The sequence below is a fragment of the Sorex fumeus genome, unplaced genomic scaffold, assembly GCF_029834395.1.
Source record: "Sorex fumeus unplaced genomic scaffold, SorFum_2.1 ptg000006l, whole genome shotgun sequence".
NCBI lineage: Eukaryota > Metazoa > Chordata > Mammalia > Eulipotyphla > Soricidae > Sorex > Sorex fumeus.
The window spans coordinates 55,311,365-55,334,401 of record NW_026606063.1 but is presented as its reverse complement, the minus strand read 5'-3'; the positions used below and the strand labels follow the sequence as shown (position 1 = coordinate 55,334,401).

General features: G+C 38.6%; 1 protein-coding gene across 2 annotated transcripts in view; it reads right to left on the bottom strand.

Annotated features, from left to right (window-relative positions):
• Window positions 1-23,037, bottom strand: part of PPP4R3B (protein phosphatase 4 regulatory subunit 3B) — a 67,080-nt gene that overhangs the window by 1,688 nt on the left and 42,355 nt on the right. The window contains exons 8-15 of one of the 2 annotated variants that reach the window (XM_056129741.1): window positions 20,066-20,197; window positions 15,763-15,865; window positions 13,968-14,009; window positions 11,779-11,937; window positions 7,891-8,060; window positions 5,541-5,680; window positions 4,857-5,041; window positions 2,697-2,896 (exon numbers count right to left, since the gene is read on the bottom strand). In XM_056129741.1, the coding sequence (XP_055985716.1) occupies window positions 2,697-2,896; window positions 4,857-5,041; window positions 5,541-5,680; window positions 7,891-8,060; window positions 11,779-11,937; window positions 13,968-14,009; window positions 15,763-15,865; window positions 20,066-20,197 (1,131 nt within the window). The remainder of the gene's footprint in view (window positions 1-2,696; window positions 2,897-4,856; window positions 5,042-5,540; window positions 5,681-7,890; window positions 8,061-11,778; window positions 11,938-13,967; window positions 14,010-15,762; window positions 15,866-20,065; window positions 20,198-23,037) is intronic. The other variant, XM_056129751.1, reaches the window with a different exon arrangement.

Genomic DNA, 23,037 nt, shown 5'->3' with positions numbered 1-23,037 from the left:
AGTAACTTCAAAGAGTTTCTTCTTATAATTTTGTTTTTGGACTATATCTGAGAGGTGCTCAGGGATACTAGCTAGATTACACAGGAGACCAGTTAGTAACAGGGATCAAAGCTGGGCCTCTTGCATTCAATGTATTCGAGCCTACTCTCCATCCTAATTTAAAAGCACTTTGTTCAAAAGATGCTAGAAATTGGGTCCAGAGAGATAGCTCAATTTGTGAAACAAAGAGTTTGCATGTGAGAGGCTGGGGTCAATCCCTGGCACCATACTGCATAGAGAGCACTGGCAGAGACAACTTTTGAGGAGCACCAAACTGGGAGTAGCTCCTGAGCACAGCTAGGTGTGACCCCAAAACAAAAAACCCAAATAAGCCAAAATTCATACCTGAATTTGGCAGGGGGTATAACAGCAGTATAGTGCATGTCTTACTGGGTTTGATATCCCTCAAACCACAAAAAATATATTAGAGATCCTTTTTATAAATCACAAATATCTGAAACTAGCACTTCCAATTATGATGCAAATCATATGCTTCAAATTTTGAGTAACAGTGCAATTTCATATCAGTCTTCGATAACATAACCTTTAACTTTTCTATTGGGCTCTTGGATTTTTAATTACATCAACCTTAAATTCAGGAAAATTTCACAGTGGAAAAAATTATTTTCAAATAGCAGGACTCCCAAAGAATCAACACATTTGGAGTTGGAAACGGTCTTAGAAATGAACTATTTCATTTCTCTAATAATATGAAGAGAATTTTTTCCAGTTCCCGGAAGAGAACAGTGCAGTCTCCTGCCCCTGCGCCTGGCTGTCCTTGCCGGGGCCCCTTGGAGGGGGGTGGGTTGAGTTTCCCTCCCCGCCCCGAGCAGAGCTCCAGCAGCCGAAGACCACCAGAAACAGCCACAACCATGCTGAGACCACTCTCCACACGCATGAAGGTACTGGCAGAGGAACAAAGGCATGCGGGTCCCGGGGCTGAGATCTCCAAGCCTGCTGGGATCGGGGCTGAGCATCCTCCACCCAGATCCTCCATCTTCCAGTAGGAGGGGTCACACCCACCAACTGGCCCCCTGGCGCCGTGTAATCTCATCAATGGCCAAGACCCAGGGACTACAAAACCCAGCTCCCGGAAGAGTGCGGCACCATTTGTGGACGCACGACATCTTATTATCTCATTCTTACTTTTGGACAACCTGGCAGGCTACCAAATGTAACCTGTCCACACGGCAGAGTCTGGCAAACTCCCCATGGCATACCCAATATGCGAAATACCAGTAACAATGATGGGTCTCTTTCTCCTAGCCCTGAAAGGGCCTTGAATATGGCACTTTAAAATCTCAGGACTAGGACTAAGGAGATGTTACTGGTGCCTGCTCAAGGCAATCGACGAACAACAGGATGATCATGATCGTGATGAAGAGAATGGTCAACCAGTGGTAAGATATTTTCTTTCAATCTGTTCCTCATGTACATATTTCATTACTAAGTTATCAGCATTTCTGTGCTGCTTTCAAAGAGTAGTTTAAAATACCTGAGATGATAAACATGAAATAGGTCCTAAAAATGTACTTTAGAAAACCCAAAAGGATGTGATAATTCAGGTATTTTGCCTTTTATATATAATGAAAATCTGTGAAAATCTTATTAAAGCTCTACCCAAAAAAATAACTCTTCAGGTTCATATTCATTTGAATCAGTCCCATGAAATTTATATGACTGTACAAGGGATAAAAGGGTTACTGTATACACTTAGTTCAAATGCTTTAGATAAGCATATATAAATAACTCATTTCGTAACTAAGTAGTTTTGTATCTACAGAATCAAGGTGGAGCTGGAGAGAGCACAGTAGGTAGGGATTTTTCTTTATAATCAGCTAACTCAGGTTCAATCCCTATTACTCTACTATATACTTGAGCCCTACCAGGAAAAAAAAAAATCCCTGAGTGCAGAGGCAAAATAAGCCCTGGGACCTCTGGGTGTGCCCCACCCCCCCCACCCCCCGCCAATTAAAAAAGAAAAATACAGGCACCGGGCATCAATACCTTACCAGAATATAAATGAATCTAATCTCTAACACCAATACCAAGCTTAGGAGAAACCAAGTTATTCAGATTCTGTGAAATAAATAAAACTTACACACTTAAAGAATTCTGCTGCTTCCCCCCCCCACCCCCCGCATCCTTACAGCACACAAGCAAGAGGAGACAAATATGGCTAACTTGTTAAGAATATTGATTTTGTGGAGTTGGAGCTTTAGTACAGTTTGTAGGATACCTGCCTTGAATGTGGCTGAACTAAGTTTGATCCCAGGTACACCATATGGTACCCTGAGCACAAAGCCAGGAGTAAGCCCAGAGTATAGTACAGCATAAAAGCGCAACAGTCTGATTTGAAGACAATTAAGATACTGAGGCATTTTAATTATTCTTAGGATCATATAATGTCAAATATACTGGTTTCTAATGTAAGTTAAAATTATTCTTTGGTTTAAGATTATTCAATTTGGGCCAGTATGTCTTGTATGTGTGAGGTCCTGCGTCTGAGCGGCAGCACACACAAAGAACAAATTTAACAATCACAGCTAATCTAGTTTTGAATTTCATTTCTATTATCTATACACACAGAAAATTAAACAAGAAAGGCTCTGTTTCTCAGACTTAAGGCACTGTACAGGGCAGAGAGAGGTTCATACCTTGGTGGTTGTTACTGATGTAGCCAAGTTTGTTTTGGAAGAAGATCCATTAGAACTTGCTGGTGGGGTTTGAGTCACTATAGATTTACTGTTTGTGCTATTTGTTCCATTTGCAGCACTGGTGGAGTGGGAAAAAGTAAATTTAAAGCCACCAGAAGATGTCCTTTTGGGAAGGTTCTCTTTGTCTTCACTTTCTTTCGCTAAAGCCAAAGTAAAATTTGAATCTTTATTAATAAATATTCCCGTGATCTGATCCAACGAATTGTATTTTTTTATTAAAAACACTGCCTTTGTGGGGCTGGAGCAATAGCACGGTGCGTGGGGTGTTTGCCTTGCACGTGGCCGACCCGGGTTCGATTCCCAGCATACCATATGGTACCCTGAGTACCACCAGGAGTAATTCCTGAGTGCGGAGCCAGGAGTAACCCCTGAGCATTGCCGGGTGTGACCCGAAAAAGAAAAGTCTTTGCTTAATGAAAAGTTAAAGCACAGATTATGATGCATACGGTGATATCTTTATTTATTGATACGTTAATTTAAAAAAATCTCAATTTTCCTCATAACCATGCCAGGGGTAATTCCTGAGCACAGAGCCAGGAATAAGCCCTGAAAACTGCTGGGTGTGGCCCCAAACCAAGCAAGTACCTCCAAGCTCTTCAAAGTGGTTTAAGATGTGGCTAAGTGATAAAGTGATATATGCATCAAAGTTAAGTTCATCCCTGGGGATAGATAGATAAATGCATACATTTATGCAAGTGTGCGCACACACAGTCTCCCTTCTCCCATTCTCTTCCTAGAATTCTACTTTGCTACATTTAGGATACACTAATTCAAGGATTCACTAGTCATTTTACTCTTTTATTGTCCATGAATTAATATGGTAGAACCTGGGCCTCCTGCATATGCAAGGTATCGGCTCTAGCCTTCTGAGACATCTTCCCAGCTCCTATAATACCTGACTGCCACTCTATTTGTGTGCTTCTTAACTGGATGCAGTATATCATGTATGACTTTATTTCCTCTTTGGAGGAAGTCTGGGAAGTGTCTAATAAATACAGTTATAAGAATCTGACTATTAAAAAGCATAAGGACACTTGTTTCCTCAAGTTGACTGAAGTCAACAGAACTTATTCATGAATGGAAAAAGAGCTAAGGCAAGGTACAAAAGCTTCAGGAAAAGCATACTAGTAAATACCACTAAAAAAAAGCCCTTAGAAAATGTTTATATTCAAAACAATAAACTTGCATAAAATTCAGGGATGTTTCTTTTAAAAATTAAATTTTTATTTTCTGAGCCATACTCAGCTATGCTTGGGGCTTACCTGTACTGGCTCTACCCAGGGATTATTCCTGGTGGTGATCTGGAGATGATACTTGGTGCTGGTTTTCAAACCAAGTTTGGACATATGCAAGGCAAGTGCCTTACTCATATACTATCTCTCTGGTTGAAAAATTAGGTCTTTATTCAGCATTTATGTAATATATGCATGATAGTAATTGAATAATAATTCCTCAGGCCATAGAATTAATGAGACTTGTTAAAGGATACTAGTCATACCAATTTCATAAACAAAAACATATTTGAAAATGTAACAAATGTTTTTCTAGGTACTGTATCTTTATGAAACATTTATATGATGAGCAAAATTACTTCTTTGTGCTTAGTTTTCCATTAGCTGTAAAAGGTAAGAGTGCCATGGAAAGTTTCTATGCATTTCTATGGCTCTATTATTATTGGAGATTTTAGTACAGATATAAAGCCAAGATTGTTCACAGAAAACAAAGTATAGGGGCTGGAGTGATAGCACAGTGGGTAGGGCGTTTGCCTTGCATGCGGCCGATCCGAGTTCTATTCCCAGCATCCCATATGGTCCCCCAAGCAAGGCCAGGAGTGATTCCTGAGTTCAGAGCCAGGAATAACCCCCGAGCATCACCAGGTGTGACCCAAAAAAGCAGACAATGAAATTCATAAGTGGAAAAAGAAGCAATTTTCAATAAATACATGAAGAACACCAAACTAGGAAAAAAAAATACATAATTTTAAGCACGGTTTAGTATAAAATTTATCTTTCTTGACATAAACTATGAAAAAACCTACACAAGCAACTAAATAATTTCTGTAATAAGTGACAGAATATGCTAGTTCAAAAATTAAAATACCTTTTTTAGTCTCCATAAATTTTTCATAACTATCTGGGAAATCATCTTCTGACTTAGATTTTTCCACAGATGAAACAACTGCTTTTCCTTCCTCCTCTTCCTCTTCATTAAACCACATTTCTTCATCCTCTTCCAAGGCTTTTGCATCTCTTCTATATCTGTTACTACGCAATATAGATGGTACACTGTAAGAAAAATACCACAAATATTGAGAATGATTTTAGTTGATGACCAGATTTTGAGAATATGTATGACTAAGGGGGAGTAATAACAACATAATATCTATCAATCACCTCACTAGAAATGTAAGATATAACCAGTATCTAAGGATGCTGCAAACTAAAAAATATGGAGCAGTAATTTTTCCTGTAAGGGTATTAGGGTATGAGACAGGAGAATATCCTATTTATTTTTTTATACAACTCTGTAAAGCTGCACTGTATCACTGTCCTCCAGTTGTTCATAGATTTGCTTGAGCAGGCACCAGTAACGTCTCCATTGTAAGACTTGTTGTTACTGTTCTTTTTTGGCATATTGAATACACCATGGGGAGCTTGCCAGGCTCTGCCGTGTGGGCGGGATACTCTCAGTAGCTTGCCAGGCTAATGACAGAAAATTCCTGGGTAAATTTCATATACAAGACCTAAGTAAACAGAGGCTATAAATACGATATATTCAAAGTACCTGTTCAGTTTCTGATTTTGTCTGTCTTTTTCTTGCTCATACTTAGTCTTCAATCCTTTGAATGTCTGAACATATTCAATCGATTCAAGTGCTTTATAAAAGTTTTCAACTATATGTGTAGTAAGAGACTTGATATCTTCCTGTGTAAGCACAAAATTTACATTTCAAATATAATATACTAGGAGAAAAACAAAAATTTTAATAGGTTCAAAGTTGACCAAAAAGGGTTAGAAACAAATGTCCTAGTTTCTTAAATCTGTGCCAGGAATCCACAGAAAATTTGTGAAAAAGCAGCAGCAATTCACTGGAGTTTTATCAAGGAAATATAAAGAACATCTGAAGAGTAAACAGATTTACTTTTCTGTTATTATATTTACATAACGCTACAACTTAAAGAACTCTTCCATGTATAATTCTATTTGACCCTCATAATTCAGTGAAACAGGATTTTAGTCCCACTTAAAACAATATTTTTTTAATTAAAAAAAAAAGGTACTAAAAGAGGGACTGAGAGAGAGGTTGAGTACATACAGCTTTTTGGATAGGTGATGCAGAAATATTTTTAATATAAGGTGCTACTTAATGACACCTATTTAAATGCTATCAGAAAGGCAGAATGCTGCTACCCTTACCTAAATGTAGAGTTTAGGTAACATATAACACAACACCACACACACACACACACACACACACACACACACTCTCTCTCTCTCTCGCCTGATGAACTATTAATTTTAACTCTTATCTGTTCCTGCAAACTTCTAATTAAACTTTGTGAAATAAGCCAATAGTGATACTTCTAAAATTTTACAAATGAATTATCTTAAGTGATCACTGCAAGTATATAGGTACAAAGGAGACTCAGTATTAAAAATAACTAAAGGTGTGATTCAAACTTTTATAAATACTAAGAAATATATAGGCTACCTTTTTATAGGAAAAAATAGGGCCAGAGTGATAGTATAGCAGGTAGAGCACTTGGCTTGCATGTGACAGACCCAGGTTTGATCCCTGGCAACCCGTTTGGTCCCCCAAGCCACCAGGAATGATCACTGAGCGCAGAGCCAAGGGTAACCCCTTGAGCATAGCCAGGTGTAGCCCCCAAATATAAACAAAAGGGAAAAAATAAAAGTCTTTGATTTATTAGGATAACTGTACTGTGAATCTGGGTTCAGATACTTAGTGAGCTAGTTTTCTCTCACATGCTAGAGACTATTTCTATCATCTTAAAAATCATCTCGGGGCTGGAATGATAGCACAGCAGGTAAGGCATTTTTGCCTTGCACGCGGCCCGACCCTGATTTGATCCCCAGCATCCCATATGGTCCCCTGCGCACGGCCAGGAGTAGTTCCTGAGTGCATGAACCAGGAGTAACCCCTGAGCATTGCTGGGTGTGACCCAAAAAGCAAAAAAAAAAAAAAAAAAAAATCATCTTATCGTTTTAAAAATTCTTGTTACTGGGGGCTGGAGCAACAGCACAGCAGGTAGGGCGTTTGCCTTGCACGTGGCCAACGTGGGTTCAATTCCCAGCATCCCATATGGTCCCCCGAGCACCACCAGGAGGATTCCTGAGTGCAAAGCCAGGAGTAACCCCTGAGCATTGCCGGGTGTGACCCAAAAAGAAAAAAAAATCTTGTTACTTGACAACTGTAAGAAAAATCACTGTGTCAAATAATCCTAATAGAATAGCATGCCATTAGTACAATCTGATTTGTAAGACATGCTGCTTGAAAGTTTATAGCTTTGACTTGCTTTTTTCAAGACTTGAAAATATGTGGTTATTTTTTCTAGTAGAATGATTTCACTGGGTGGAAAAGGGCAAAAACACATTACTAGTTCTATAGTTATTTGTTTTATTCCTATTATTAGGGCAATCTACATTATTTTCATTTCTTTTTTTGCTGTTGCTAGGTAGTAATCTAACATTTCATGACAAATTTTTGTTGATCAAAACAGAGGTGTGGTATCCGTCAAGCCTGACTGCTTTTACCTAAATGGTAACGTAATCACTGTGTGTATGTGTCCTATTTATAAAAGAAGGCAACTGGAGCAGCAGTCTGCCTAAAAAAAATCCATAATAACATTCTACCATGTATGCATCTTGTCTTTATAGCTATTACAGACTTTTTTTAAACTTTTGTATTTTATTCACTATTCTATAATAGCTCAGAGATCACATAAATGGCATGCTTGACTGAAATTATATTACATATAAATATATAACAACTGAGCAGAGTAAATATAGGTCAAAGTCTCTGCTGCATTTTCACTTTTAAATTTCATAATGAAATAAAGCAGCATCACAAAACTTTATTTTACTATAGCACGAATACTTGAATATAAACTTACCACTCTTATAAATTCAAATAATTCAATAACAGCAGAATTCAATAGATTGTACCGAGTTCCATTATCCAGAAGAGCATTTATAACTGGCTCGAAAAGATTTCCCTTGGTGATATAGCGATTATAAAATTCATCTTTAAGGCCAATAATTCGCCTCATAAAACGAAGAGCACCTAATTAAAAATAATACAGGAGATAAGCTGATGATCTTATTAATAACATATAGGTATTTTTCATTAAGGCAATGCATTTTTCTATAATAAAAAGCAAATCTGCAATAAACATAATCAGACTTTGAGGAAAGAGAATTAGGGAGAGACCACTGAAAAGCTATACAACTTCTAAAACAGAACTAAGAGAAAAAAATTATTGGTACCTGTGAGATAAACTGCCCAGGCAGACAGTCCATGGCAAAGAAAAAATATATATACAAAATCCACAAAAAGAAAATGCTGGGAATGCTTAGATATGTAGACAACAGAGAGCTGTCATGGAGGTGTCTTCAAAGAGTCAAGATTGCCTTACCTCTCTGATGAAAAGAGGTTCAGTGGTGGGTACTATTTTTAAATTTTCTGAAAATACAGACAAAAGGGGTTCTGCTGCTAGTATATAACTAACAGAACTAAAACTTCCTATCTCTGATGATGACAATAGTTTCATTCTCACAATTCAAGCTTCCTTTGCCTTAGAAAAATCACCTATAAACCAATACTACCCTCAGCATTATAAAAACATCGTTCCTTTATCATTTGCTTTTGAATTACTTTTACTTAGGCAAACATGTAATTGGCAGACGAGACTATTTTGCAAAAGAGCAACAGTCATAAGCAGGTTTTAAAACATTTCAGAATATTAAAAAACTTCCTTTTAACCAGATCAGTCTTTTTTCAGCCTCATAAAACGAAGAGCACCTAATTAAAAATAATACAGGAGATAAGCTGATGATCTTATTAATAACATATAGGTATTTTTCATTAAGGCAATGCATTTTTCTATAATAAAAAGCAAATCTGCAATAAACATAATCAGACTTTGAGACTTTACTTGGTAGTCTTATTGCTAAAATCACTATGGAACATAAGTATAATTTCAATCCTTTATTACTATTCATCTTAGCTTTTAAGCTCTCCCCTAAGTAATTTAATTTATTCTACAACTAGCACTGGAAAAATCTTTGAATTTCAAGATATTCAATTTTAAAAATCAGTCTCTAAGTTTAATCCTGTTCACAGACAGAAGCCATTAAAATAAATTATGCTGGGCCAGGCGAGAAAGGTAGTACAGCAGGTAGCGTGTTTGCCATGCATGCAGTCAACCTGGGTTCTACCCCTGGCATCCTATGTGGTCTCCCAAGCACCACCAGGAGTAATTTCTGAGTGCAGAGCAGGAGTAACCCCTGAGCATCACCAGCCATGACCCAAAAAGCCTCTCCTCAATAAATAAGCAAACAAATAAAACAAATTTTGTCTGTTGAAAGAGGTGCTCTATATTATCTGAGGATAAAACCAAAATATATCATGTAAGATAAATGTTTGTTAATTATAATATCAAAAAGTGGGGAGATAGGGGTTGGAAAGAGTATAAGGTGAGTATAAGGGAGTGTAACCATAAGGTGAAATGTCTTGCACTTGGGTTGACCAGGGTTTAAATCAATGGTACCATATATGGTTCTCTGAGGCTGTCAGAAGTGAAAATGGGAAGAGGGGGAGAGAAGTGCTAGACTTCTAACATTACCTCTTTTTGGGGGTGGGGGAGATGAAGAATAGAAATTACATACGATGATGAACACATTGGGGCTGGAGAAATAGTAGAATAGGTAGGGTATTTGGTTTGCACCCATCTGACCTGGGTTGGATCTCTGGCACCCCGTATGGTTCCTTAAGTCCTGCAAGGAGTGATTCCTGGGCACTACTGCCGAGTGCTAACACCCAACAAAAAGATGATAAACACCAAAAAATTAGGAAAGATGTGAGCAAATGGGCTGTATTTAATATGGGTTATTGAACTAATATACACAAAGCTATATTAAAAAAAATGCCAACTGGTTCAGTCTTTTGGGAAAACTATGAACATTCCTCAAAAAAACTAGAAATTGAGAGGCTGGAATGATAGCACAGTGGGTAGGGTGTTTGCCTTGCACGTGGCTGACCTGGGTACAATTCCCAGCGTCCCATATGGTCCCCTGAGCACCGCCAAGAGTAATTCTTGAGTGCAGAGCCAGGAGTAACCCCTGTGCACTGCCAGGTGTGACCCAAAAGGGAAAAAAACAAAACAAAAACAAAAACCTGAAACTGAGCTCCGATTTGACCCAGCAATACCATTTCTGGAAATACACCTTGGGCGCCCAAAAACACATAGCAGAAACACCATCTGCACACCCATGTTCATTGCAGCACTATTCACCATAGTCAGAATCTGGAAATGAGTACCCGAGAATAGACAAATGGATAAAAAAAAACTATGGCACCTCTACACAATGGAATACTTTGCAGCTGCTAAGAAAAATCAAGTCAGAAATTTGCCTATACATACCAGATTTGAGGGGTTGTAAGGTAGAAAACAACCGATCTGATAAACAGAACTGTTGTCAACATAAAGGACAATTATTAATAGAAATTAGCTAGGAAAATCAAAACACTTTAATCTTTCAAAAATTTAATATAAAATTTTTATGCAAAGCCAATCAGGGCAAATTGGATGTTTCTTTTACTCTTGAAATAAAGAATAAAATGGGGGCTGAAGAGATGGCTGGAGAGAAAGCAGTATGCATGCTTTGCATAAGCTGATACAGGTTCAATCCAGCATCACCCTCTGGGCCCCTCTAGGAGTGACCTCTGAGCAGAGCCAAGAATAAAACCTAAACAGAGCCAGGTCTGGCCTCTACAACTAAAAGTAAGTAAATAAAGTCAAAGATTACTTCTTCTCACAACCATCTTTTGCATAGTGTATATACTGACATATAAATTTACATGGGCAACTTTGGCTTTTATCTTTTAATAACTCCTTAAAGCATTTTATAAAAATATTTAGTTAAAAAACCTCATGGGTCAGGGGGCGCTCCGGTCCGTCCTTCACGCCCTACCGAGGTCACCAGTCGCCCCCCGCAAGCGGCTCTCCAGCACAGCCACAGCCCCAGAAGCACAAGGACTTAATGCAGAACCCGGCAGCTTGGAGCAGAAAAGTGAACGGACTATGCGTTGATCCAGCCCATCAAGTCTGCCGGAGGGGAAAGGGTGTTGCCCCATTCGCCCTCTCCTCTCTGGAAAGAAAGATGGCGGCCACATGGGAGCCTTGTGGACAGCAGGTATGAGCCGGGAGTGTGGGGGCGACTAAAACCTCATGGGAAGGGGGGCGTTTCGCTCCGCCCTTCACGCCCTACCGAGGCCACCAGTTGCCCCCATGAGCGGCTCTCCAGCACGGCCACGACTCCAGAACACAGAAACCAATTTCTTAACTATCTGACTTTCAGTAGAAGTACTTCCAGGGTCAATAGGTAAAATAGCAGAAATCCAAAACCAACATTTAATTCTTGAACCCAGCTGTAGAAAGCAAATCACTTCACAATGCTTTTTCAGCATATCTGATTTGGGGGGGGAGGGGGGTAAACTCTAAATAATAGTGGTGAATCTTTTATTGAAACAATGAATCTAATCAAAGCAGATAGAGAGTTAACTAGAATTCATCTGCCTCACAGGGAAGGGGAGGGGTGGGGGGTGGGGTTTTATTGGGGTTCTTCATGGTAAAAAGTAAGTATTGGTAAAGGGAAATGTGTTTGATATTTGCATGACTGAGACCTAAACCTGAAAGCTTTGTAACCGTTCCCACAGTGATTCAATAAATAAATAAATAAATAAATAAATAAATAAAATATTTAGTTAAAATGTTACTTACACAGGGCCAGGAAAGTATGCTTTGAATTCATCAAAACCAAGACTCTTCTTAGTAAGTCCTTGTTCATAATATAGTTTTTAATGTGGTATGTGTGATGCTCCACACAAAATGTGAGTAACTCTAAAATTAAGGCAAGAAGCTGTGCTGTCTGATAATTATCTACAAAGAAAGTAATCATACAGTAAATATTACAATACACAATTAGAAATAAGGACTTATACTTTATAGTTTCAGCAAAAACAAAATTCAATTTATTTTTTGATCACTTAAGGAAGCTATAATTTTAACATTTTCATTAGGTAAACTCTTCCAAAGCATTATCAACTTTACCTAGTTTAATAGATATCTTTTCTTCAGGCTCTGGCATAAAGTAATATTGAGAGGAAAAATATCCCAGTAAAAATCAAACATAATGAAAAAGTCCTTCATTGCAGTGAGATTTTCTTAGTAGTATTTCCATAAAAACTGCTATCATGGGGTCAGAGAAAGAGACAGCCATCGTCTAGCAGAATGATTTTTTTCAAGAGGATTAAAAAGAAAAATATTCTGTACAACTATCAAGGTAAAAGGAATAAATCAGTCCTGCTTTAGGCCAGAGTGATAGTACAGTGCACTGAGTAACTTGCCTTGTATGTGGCTAACCAGATGGGATCCTTTGATCTATACACCCCTGACCTGCCAGGAGTGATATCTAAGCACGGACCTAGGAGTTAAGCACTATGTATCACTAGATATGGTCCAACAACCAAAACCAAAACCAAAAATCCTTAGTTCTAATAACAACTGGCCGTGTATTTTCAAATACAAAGAAAAATTCAGGAATTAACTTTTCTACTAAAGTACAAGTAACAATTTTACTTGCTTCAGACTAATCTTTATCACACTCAACTCCACAGGAAATATTTAAACTATAAACGAGAGATTTTTTTTTTTTTTTTTGCTTTTTGGGTCACACCTGGCGTTGCACAGGAATTATTCCTGACTCATGCACTCAGGAATTACTCCTGGCAGTGTTTGGGGGACCATATGGGATGCTCGCAATCAAACCTGGGTTGGTCGCATGCAAGACAAATGCCCTACCCGCTGTGCTATCTATCACTCCAGCCCCTAGAGAATTTTTTGAATAATTCAAATATTTGCTTCACAATTAAAAACACATTCTCTTAACAACCCCCACCTTTTTGGGCATTTTGGGTCATACTGGTGGTGCTCAGGGGTTTCTCCTGGCTCTAATCAGGGTACCATATGATGCTGGGCATCAAACCTGGGTCAGCCACATGCAAGGCAAATGCCTTACCTGCTGTACTATTGCTCTGGTCCCAGATTCTCTTAATTTCTTGATTCTCAAAATTTACTTACAAAGATTGAAATATTATATGTCTTGTAACATTTGTAACATAGTTTCATCAAATTTGGACATAAAATTACCCATATTTGTAACTAATTCAATCTCTGAACAGTTTTCTTATTAAAACTGGTTCTTAGAACTTTGAGAATGGTAAAAAGACAAGATGCAAGATATACAAAGTATATATACTGCACTACTAAGCCCATAACTGGTCTGTTTCAAACAGAAGCAATAGCATTTATATTTGGGTTCATAAAAAATACTTAAGTAGGGGCCTGAGCACAGTACAGCAAGTAAGGTGCTTGCCTTACATGTGGTGGTTCTAGTCTCAGCATCCATATGGTTCCCTGAGCAGGTGTGTAGAGCCAGGAGTAACTCCTGAGTAATGCTAGGTATGTATGGCCCCCCACAAAAAAAACTTTAGCATAAGGCTATTGTGAAGACTAGATAAAAATAGATCTTTGTTTAAAAGATCTAAAAATATGGGACTGGAGAGATAGCACAGCAGGTATGGCCCTTGCCTTGCGCATGGCTGACTGGGGTTTAATAACTGGCATTCCCTTATGGTCCCCCATGCACCACCAGGAGTATCCCTAATGTACGGCCAGGTATAATCCCAACACAAAACAAGAATTCAAAAAATAAGTAAATATCCTTCACTTTCAGATGTTTTTTCAAAAAAAGTCAGCAAAGAGTCTACATTTACAAATAAAACTATATATATATATATATTTCCACTGATCTTCCATATTGAAAAAAATGCTTTTCCTAGTCTTGTATAAATGTACTATACTGTGAACAAGAAAAAGAATATTGCAGGAGCTTATAAAACAAGTCTTACCAGGACAAATTGCGTTGTTTCTGTTAGATCCAACAATACTATCTAAAGACCAAAACAAAAAACCATAGGAAAAAAAACATGGTTACTTCAAATTTGATAAAATTGGAGCAGTTGAATAATTAATAGAAGACATCCATCATAAGTATGATTTTAAAGTTATTACATCCACTAAAAAGTATATTCTTTTAGCTTCTCTCAGGAATTCTTTAACAAGATGGGTATGTATCTGCATCTCACTTTTAATTAACAGAATATTTAGGAATTTCTTAAATGCTAAAATAGCATGTTACTGCTATTTATGTTTTGAAATTTAAAATAAAAGTATTTTAAGTATATTTTGATTTTAAGAAACACATCTATGTACATTTATATAGGGAAACATAATAATGTATATTGGAACATTGAAACATTAAAAAGTTGAAAACAAAGGTATATTAGATATAGAAATTAGAAATGGCTAAATTATAGCAAACTTTTCTATTCTCCCGAAGTCCATACACTCTCTTGAATACATATTCTTTCTCTCACACTACTCCAAGTAAATTTATTTCAATAAAAATAATTTTGTTTCACTTAAAAACAAAAGTTTGGAAACTTTTTTAAGTTTCACTTAAAAACAAAAGTTTTACTTAAAAACAAAAGGCTGGAGCGATAGCACAGTGGGTAGGGCGTTCGCCTTACAAACGGCCAACATGGCCGACCCGAGTTCGATTCCTCCGCCCCTCTCGGAGAGCCCGGCAAGCTACCGAGAGTATTCGATATGCCAGACACAGTAACAACAAAGTCTCCAATGGAGACGTTACTGGGCCCACTCAAGCAAATCGACGATCAACGGGAGGGCCTTTACCTTTACCTTACCTTCACTTAAAAAAAATAGACTAATCAGCTTAATCCATGACTGAATAAACAGCAGTACTCTTACATTAAAGAAAAAGGACTACTACAAAAATCAAAAACCAAAAAACTTAAATGCTCAAATTAGTACTGGGTAAGAGAACTGTTTTAGTTTTATGTATACAATAAAACTTATAAACTCTGAAAAGTTGAAAACAGTTACATCATAACAATATAAATACAAGGTTTATAAATAAAATTCAACAATTCTTAGGAATGGTGATTTTACCAAGGTAGTAGTAATGAGAATGTAAAAGGGATATAAAGAAAAACTTCAACTGTATCTGCCCTTTTTTCCCCTATACAGGGAAAAATGTGTATTTAGGGAGAAATGCTTAGAGTTTAATTTCTAAAATTAATATCTTCTTTAGCCAAGTTCTGATCCTGAACACTGCCAAACTATGTTTCTTCGGATTTTCTAATATAGACAATCTATTGTCAGTTCTTTATTTAATCCAGATGTTAATGCTAACATTCCAGGGACAATCTTTCACTAAATATTTCTCTCCCATAGCAAGTAATACTTTTGTCATATTTTCTGTACTACTCATTAATATTAATAAAGACACATGGAACCTAGGTAAATCATTATTTTATACTGCAACTTAAAATCTTCAATAGTGGGGCTGGAGCAATAGTACAATGGGTCAAGTGGTTTGCTTTACATGCAGCCAATCCAGGTTCAATCCCCAGGACCTCATATGGTCCGTAGAGCCCTCCAAGAATAATCCCTGAGTATAGGGCAGGAGTAAGCCCTAAGCACCTCTGATTCTGGCCTCAAAACAAAACAAACAGAAAAAGTTCAGTAGTAAGTTCCCATTTGTAGAGTAAGAAGCAAACAACCTACAGATAAATTTGATTTCACTATTTATACACAAATCATAAAGTTAAGAGACCTTACCTTTTTCACATTTGTCTTCAGATGTATTGGTCAAAAGTGGTGCTGTGAGGACATGCATACAATGATTGTAGAAGAAATTGAGAAATTCACTCTTTTCAGTTTTCTGAAACACAAAAATTAAAAATACATCACCTTCATAATAAACACGGGTAAGAATTAGCAATGTGAATCATTATACAACATAAACTTAAGGTACTAGCAAATAGGGGCTGGAGCAATAGCACAGTGAGTAGGGTGTTTGCCTTGCACGCGGCTGACCTGAGTTCGATTCCCAGCATCCCATATGGTCCCCTGAGCACCGCAGGGGTAATTTCTGAGTGCAGACCCAGGAATAACACCTGTGCATCGCCGGGTATGACCCAAAAAGCAAAAAAAGATACTAGGAAATAAAACTAGTTATACTAGGGCCAGAGTGAGAGTATAATGGGTAAGGCATTTGCTTTGCAGGCAACCCAAACCTGGATCATCAAACTGACCCAGGTTTGATCCCTGGCATCCATATCCCTGGTATCCCCTAAGCCTGCCAGGGGTGAATCTCAAGTGCAGAGGCAGGAGTAACCCTTGATCACCACTGGGTGTCGCCCCAAAACCAAAAACAAAACAAAGCAAACCCCAACTAGTTATGCTCATACTTTTGTCATTTTTTTTTCTGTAGAACTACAAAAATCAAATTTATTTCATATAATCTATTAAAAGCAAGAAAAAGAATGTGTTTTGAATATGCTTATAACATGAAATGCAAGTGATTAACCAAACTATGGAACAGCAATATAACTGCTTAAATTTTGATGCTCCAGGGATCAGAGCAAAAAAGGGGACTGAAGGAATTTTCCTCAATATTTACCACAAGCTCACAGCAAACATTATAGTCAACAGGGAAAAACAAAAAGTCTCTCCACTAAGATCAGGCATAAGACAAGGTTGCCCATTCTAATCATGTCTGTTCAAAATAGTATTTTAAGTACTTGCCATAACAATTAGGCAAGAAAAGGATACTAGGGGAATCCAGATAGGAAAGGAAGAAGCTAAACTTTCACTATTTGCAGATGACATGATGCTGTATCTAGAAAACCCCAAAGACACTACAAAAAGAAAAAGTAATAGATTTGTATAGTAAAGTAGCAGGCTACAAAATTAACACGCAAAAGTTCATAGTTGTCCTTCCTATATGCACATAATGAAACAGAAGAGAGATTAAAAATATAATCCCATCTACAATAGTGCCTCAAAAATATCAAATATGTAAAAATCAGCTTATCCAAAGAGGTGCAAGACTTACACAAAGAAAATTAGGAAAAACTAGGAAATAAAGGAGGGCACAAGGAAATGGAAACACACTCCCTGCTCATGAATTAAGAGGGTTAACATCTCCAATATGGAATAGAACCCCAAAGGGTCTGGAGCGATAGCACAGCGGGTAGGGCGTTCGCCTTACAAGTGGCCAACATGGCCGACCCGAGTTCGATTCCTCCGCCCCTCTCAGAGAGCCTGGCAAGCTACTGAGAGTATTCGATATGCCAGACACAGTAACAACAAAGTCTCCAATGGAGACGTTACTGGGCCCGCTCGAGTAAATCGATGATCAACGGGAGGGCCTTTACTTTACTTTTACCCCAAAGCAATATACAGATTCAATGTAGTCTCTATAAGGATGACACTCTTCAAAGAAAGAGATCAAACACTCCTGAAATTCAGATGGAAAAACACCTTCCTGCGCTGCCACCCCTTCTGGGACCCCAGCCAAAGCAATCCTCAGGAAAATAGAAAATTCAGAGACAGACTCTCCCCTCAGGTAAATGCTCACTTAATCTTTGATTAGCACTGCACTGTAGCACTGTCCTCCCATTGTTCATCGATTTGCGCGAGCGGGCACAAGTAATGTCTCATTGTGAGACTTGCTGTTACTGTTTTTGGCATAATGAATACGTTGCAGGTAGCTTGCCAGGCTTTGCCGTGCAAGCTAGATACTCTCGGTAGCTTGCCGGGCTCTCTGAAAGGGACTGAGGAAATCGAACCCGGGTCGAACATGTGCAAGGCAAACATCCTACCCACTGAGCTATCGCTCCAGTAGGGTGTTTGCCTTGCACGTGGCCAACCTGGGATCGATTCCCAGCATCCCTTAAGATCCCCTGAGCACCGCCAGGGTGAGTCCTGAGTGCAAAGCTAGGAATAACCCCTGAGCATCAACAGATGTGACACACACAAAAAAGAAAAAGATTAGAAGAAAAAATATATAATTAAAAACAATGGGGGTATGGTGCCGCCAGGTCAATCTATACCTGTGAGGCGAGTACATCAGCAGCCTGATGGCGTCTTCAAACTTCCAGATACCCCAAAAATGCTGCTGGCCAGACCCCAAAAACTTGGGGCAAAGTTTACCAAGAAAGTAAAAAAAAGTAAAGTTAGGTATGTGGGAAACACACCCACAAACCACCTCCGGCTCAGCTATATAACTGGAGGCATGGCCTCTCTGGTTCCTGATTGAACTGCTTAAAGGCCATGATCCCACAGACTCAGAAACAAATCTTGAAACCCATCGGCTTTTGGCAGAAATGCATCCGGTCCCTGCAGTAGGTTACTGGTACTGGGTCATCCAGGTGGGAATAGGTTTCATGCCTTGGCCTGTTCCCCCTGGTGGCTCGGTGGCCGTCATCCTCCAGAGGCCATTGGACAGTCAGGCTTGGGCCAGCAGTGACAAAACTTGTTGGGCCTCACGGATGGGGGTGGAGCCAGGCCTGTCCTCCCCACCCCAATGAGACCCCAAGTCATTGCCCACGAATGGCCTCTCTGGCTCCTGATCAAGATGCTCAACGGCCATGATCCCAGAGACTCAGGAGCAAACCTTGAAACCCAGTGGCTTTTGGCAGAAATCCCTCCAGATTTGTTAAAATTTTGGAATTTCAAAATCACATGGCCCTACTGCAGACACGCGACATCATATGTTATTCATAACCAGCATTAGAACACAAATTGTCTACTGTTGCCTTTTCAGCAGATCTGAGTGTTGGGGTAAAATCTCAAATAATAATGGTGGGTCTGGTGTCAAAATAGTGAATGTGATCAAAGTACAGAGAGAGTAATGTGGAAATCATCTGCCCCACAGGCAGGGGAAGGGTGTGGTATGGGGGTATACTGGGATTTTTGGTGGTGGAGAATGGGCACTGGTGAAGGTACGGTTGTTTCATTGTATGACCGAGACTTAGACCCGAAAGCTTTGTAACTGCTCTCACGGTGATTCAATAAATAAAATTATAAAAAACAACAAAAAAAAGTAAGGCGGAGTTCATGCACAATTCAATCAGCTAATCAGTGGCTGAACAAATAGCAGTACTCCCTCATTAAAAAAAAAACAAACCCAATCTTTGATTATGAAGAAAAAATTTCAAGTGGAGCAAGTAAGACTCTACAAGAAGTGGAGCTGGGAAAACTGGTCAGCCACATGCTAAGAACTGAACTTAGACCTTTTATCAAATACCATGCACAAAAGTCCAACCAAAATGACTTAAAGACTTTGATATCAGACCTGAATTTCATAAAGTACACAGAGAAAAATATAGGCAGAACTCTCCTTGACACTTAAGCTACAGGCATTTTTATGGAATGTCACCAATCAAGCAAGTAAAAGCAGTAGGAAAAGATAGTCACGCAATTTGCTGCTACATGGATAAATCTGGAGTATATCGTATTGAGTGAAATCCTTCAGAGGAAGAACAGACTCAGAATGATCTCACTCATATGTGTAACTTTGTAGGGGAATAGCAAATTCCCAAAGGCAGTAATACAGTAATAAAGCAGTTAAGGCATATGCCTTTTATGTAGTTGACATGGGTTTTATCTCTCGCACTGCCTGTCAGGAGTGATCTCTGAGAGCACACCCAGGAGTAAAAGCACAAGCACTGCCAGGTGTGGATCCAAAACCAGAAAGAAAGGGGAGGATGGGAGGATGGACGAATGCACGGAATGACGAATGGATGAACAGGAGCACTGGTCTTAGTAGAAAGCTTGTCACTGCATTGGGTGTGGGATGGGATGTTAGAGAAAGGAGCACTAGGACAGTGGTAGAGGAGAAAAGTGCCTGCGCAAGAGGGAGGGTGGTGGGCAGGTGGGAAACTGGGGATATTGGTGACTCGTGAAAGGTAGGGGACATTGGTAAAGGGACTGGTGTTGTGACATTGTAAGCCTAAAACTCAATCATCAATTATCTTTTTAATTTTGTAATTCATGGTGATTCAATCACAAAAAGAAAAAATCATTTATAGCTGATTAGAGGAAAACATTTCTTTATCTCAGAGTAATTTCTTACATTAGTTGTAGCAAGCATATTCTCTGGATCGATCAGGGTACGAAGAAGTCCCATTAACTGAACAGCACCTCCTAGCTCAGGATCAGTATCACAGATCATTTGCTCAATTACTACATTAATAAGAAGGATATCCTGAAAGAAAAGATATTCAATTAGATCTGCTTCATTTCTTATTCAAAATAATATCCAAAACAAGCTCCCTGTGAAGTTGTTTGTAAATATGTCAATAAAGATCAACAAAACCATGTCATAGCAATTTAACTGCTTAATACCAAAGCCTTACCCTTCAATATTTTGAAATTTAAGCACCCATAAATAATAATTAAGAAACAGAATGGACTGTCTTTAAAGATATATGACGTACACTCACAGAACTTTATCAGTAAATCTAGATCCAGTCCTTATTTCAATTTGGGGTGGGGTGGAAGGAAAGGACCAGACTTTATGTTACATGTTAAGCAAAGCAGACTCATATAAATGTTAAAATATTAGAAAAAAGTGTCAGCTAGTGAACTAGCATCAGAATAACACTATTGCATTTAATCACTTTAAATGATGTCAAAGTATAAAAACATAACAAATACTGCCCAACAAAGAAAATTGATCATTACAGGAAAAAAACTAAAGGTAATCTGCCCCTTTATAAATAATACTCTTAAATAAGTTTATTTACTTAAATCTAAGCAAAACAATACCCAAAAATGAGTTTTGATTGTATCTAAATGCAAGGAAGCACTTGCAAATTATAGCTTATACAATGAAACATTTCAGTACACACTCTTTAAACCCTTTCATTTTCTTGTCTTCTCCCTCAAATACAATTTTTCTTTTCAAAGATACAATGCTAAACACCATCTATAGCAGAGATGAAAGGAGAAATGAGATTGGGGGTGTAACTCAGATGGAGAGTATGTGCATGCTTGTGCATGTATGAAGTCTTAGGTTTGATCCCCAGCACCAAAAAAGGATAATAAAATTGACCTGTACTGACTACCATAATTTGGTTAACTTGTGAAAGCAAAAAAAAAAAAAAAAAAAAGGACCAAGTTATATCATCTTCTAGCTAAAAAGGGCTGCTACAGAGAACTTTGACTGGAAATTAAGAAAATATTGGGACTGGAGAGGTAGTAGAGCAGGTAAGGGGCTTCCTGTGCATGCAGCTGACTCGGGCTTGGTATCTGATCTCCCATATGGTTTCCCAACCCCTACCAGGAATAACCCGAGTACAGAGAGCATAAGCTCTGATCACTACTGGCTTTGGCGCAAAAACCAACCCCCCAAACTCCTTACCTCTCACCACCAAAAGAGAAAAATACTACTAGGTTGAAAGGGATAGCTTAAAAGACAGATGCACAAACTAGATTTTTGGAGGTCCAAGTCCCATCCCCAGAACTAAGTGGTTCCCTGAATTTCTCCTTTCATCTCTGCTATAGCCAGGAACAGCCCTGAGCACCACTTAGTATTGCCCAAAAGGAGAAAAATAAACTCAAAGCCAGTTATTTTCTGTTAATATTTCTGCTAATATTTTCTTACCAAATAAAGGCATATGGCCCATAAGAAGTTATTTTAAGACTTAAGGTGCCCAAGCTTAAGACATGAAGGCCACAGAGACTACAAGAGAGAACATTGATATTTGAAGAACAAACTCAAATAAGATCTTTAGAAATAGGAGACAGATTGGCTTGGTCTTCAAGCCTGTAAGTCTGTGTTGTCTTGAACATACATGTGGCTTGCTTGTCTCGTATGTTTATTTGTCCATGTTCTCTCCTGAGAACATAGTCTTCGGGCCAGAAGGATAGTACGGCAGATAGGGTATCTGCCTTGTATATTTCTGACCAGGTTTGATCCCTGAGCCCAGAGCTGGGAATAAGCCCTGAGCACCACTAGGTGTGGCCCCCAAACCAAAATGAGTCAGTTTAATGTCCATTACATAACTGAGGACACCTCACTACCAGCAAAGATTTATAAAAAGCAACAACTTGGTTGTACAATCTCTACAAATACCTGTGTCAGAGAATTTGCATCAAAAGAATGCAGACTACAAACACCGGTAATCGAGGACTCAGAGTGATAGTACAGTGGGGTAGGGGTAGGGTGTCTGATTTGCGTATGGCCAATCAGGGTTTGATGCCCATCCTGCATCCCATATGATACTGCCTGGAGTAATTTTTGAGTAACAGGAGTAACCCCTAAACAATGGTGGGCGTGATCCAAAAAGCAAAGGGTAAAAAAGGATACTGGCATCTTTGCCTATTTTTAGACACAGCCACAAAAGATTTCCTAAGAACCAGAGTTTTGGAAGAAAACGGCCAAAAGAGTTTACCAGAGGAAAGAATCAGAACCACCTCATCTAGTTAACTTAAGAATTCTAAGAACAAGGAGTTTATACTACTGCTAATGAAGAAGCATGACATAGACCAGTGCATTATAGATATGCACATATGATTATACTGACCCTTTCCAAAAAATTAAGAGATGCTGTGAACAAATAATTTGCCTTTATATAGGTATCTAAAACACTTGTAGCCTGATATGGATTTTAAGTGGATTATACAGTACTAATTTCTATTTATTTGTTTACTGGCTTGTTTTAGTTGTTGAATAGCCTGTTTTTTTTTTTTTATATCCTTTATACATTAAACCTTCACTCAGGGGGCTAGAGCAACAGCACAGCAGGTAGGGCGTTTGTCTTGCACATGGCCGACCCGGGTTCAATTCCTAACAACCCATATGGTCCACTGAGCACCGCCAGGAGTGGTTCCTGAGTGCAGAGCCAGGAGTGAGCCCTGTGCATCGCCAGGTGTGACCCAAAAAACAACAACAACAAAAAAAAAACCTTCACTGATATATGATATAAAGATATAATTTCCCACTGTGTACGCTGTCATCTTGTTATTTATTATTCCCATTATTTTGGTTTGGGGGCCCACATCCAGCAGTGCTCAGAAGAGAAGTCTGGCAGTGCTTGGGGG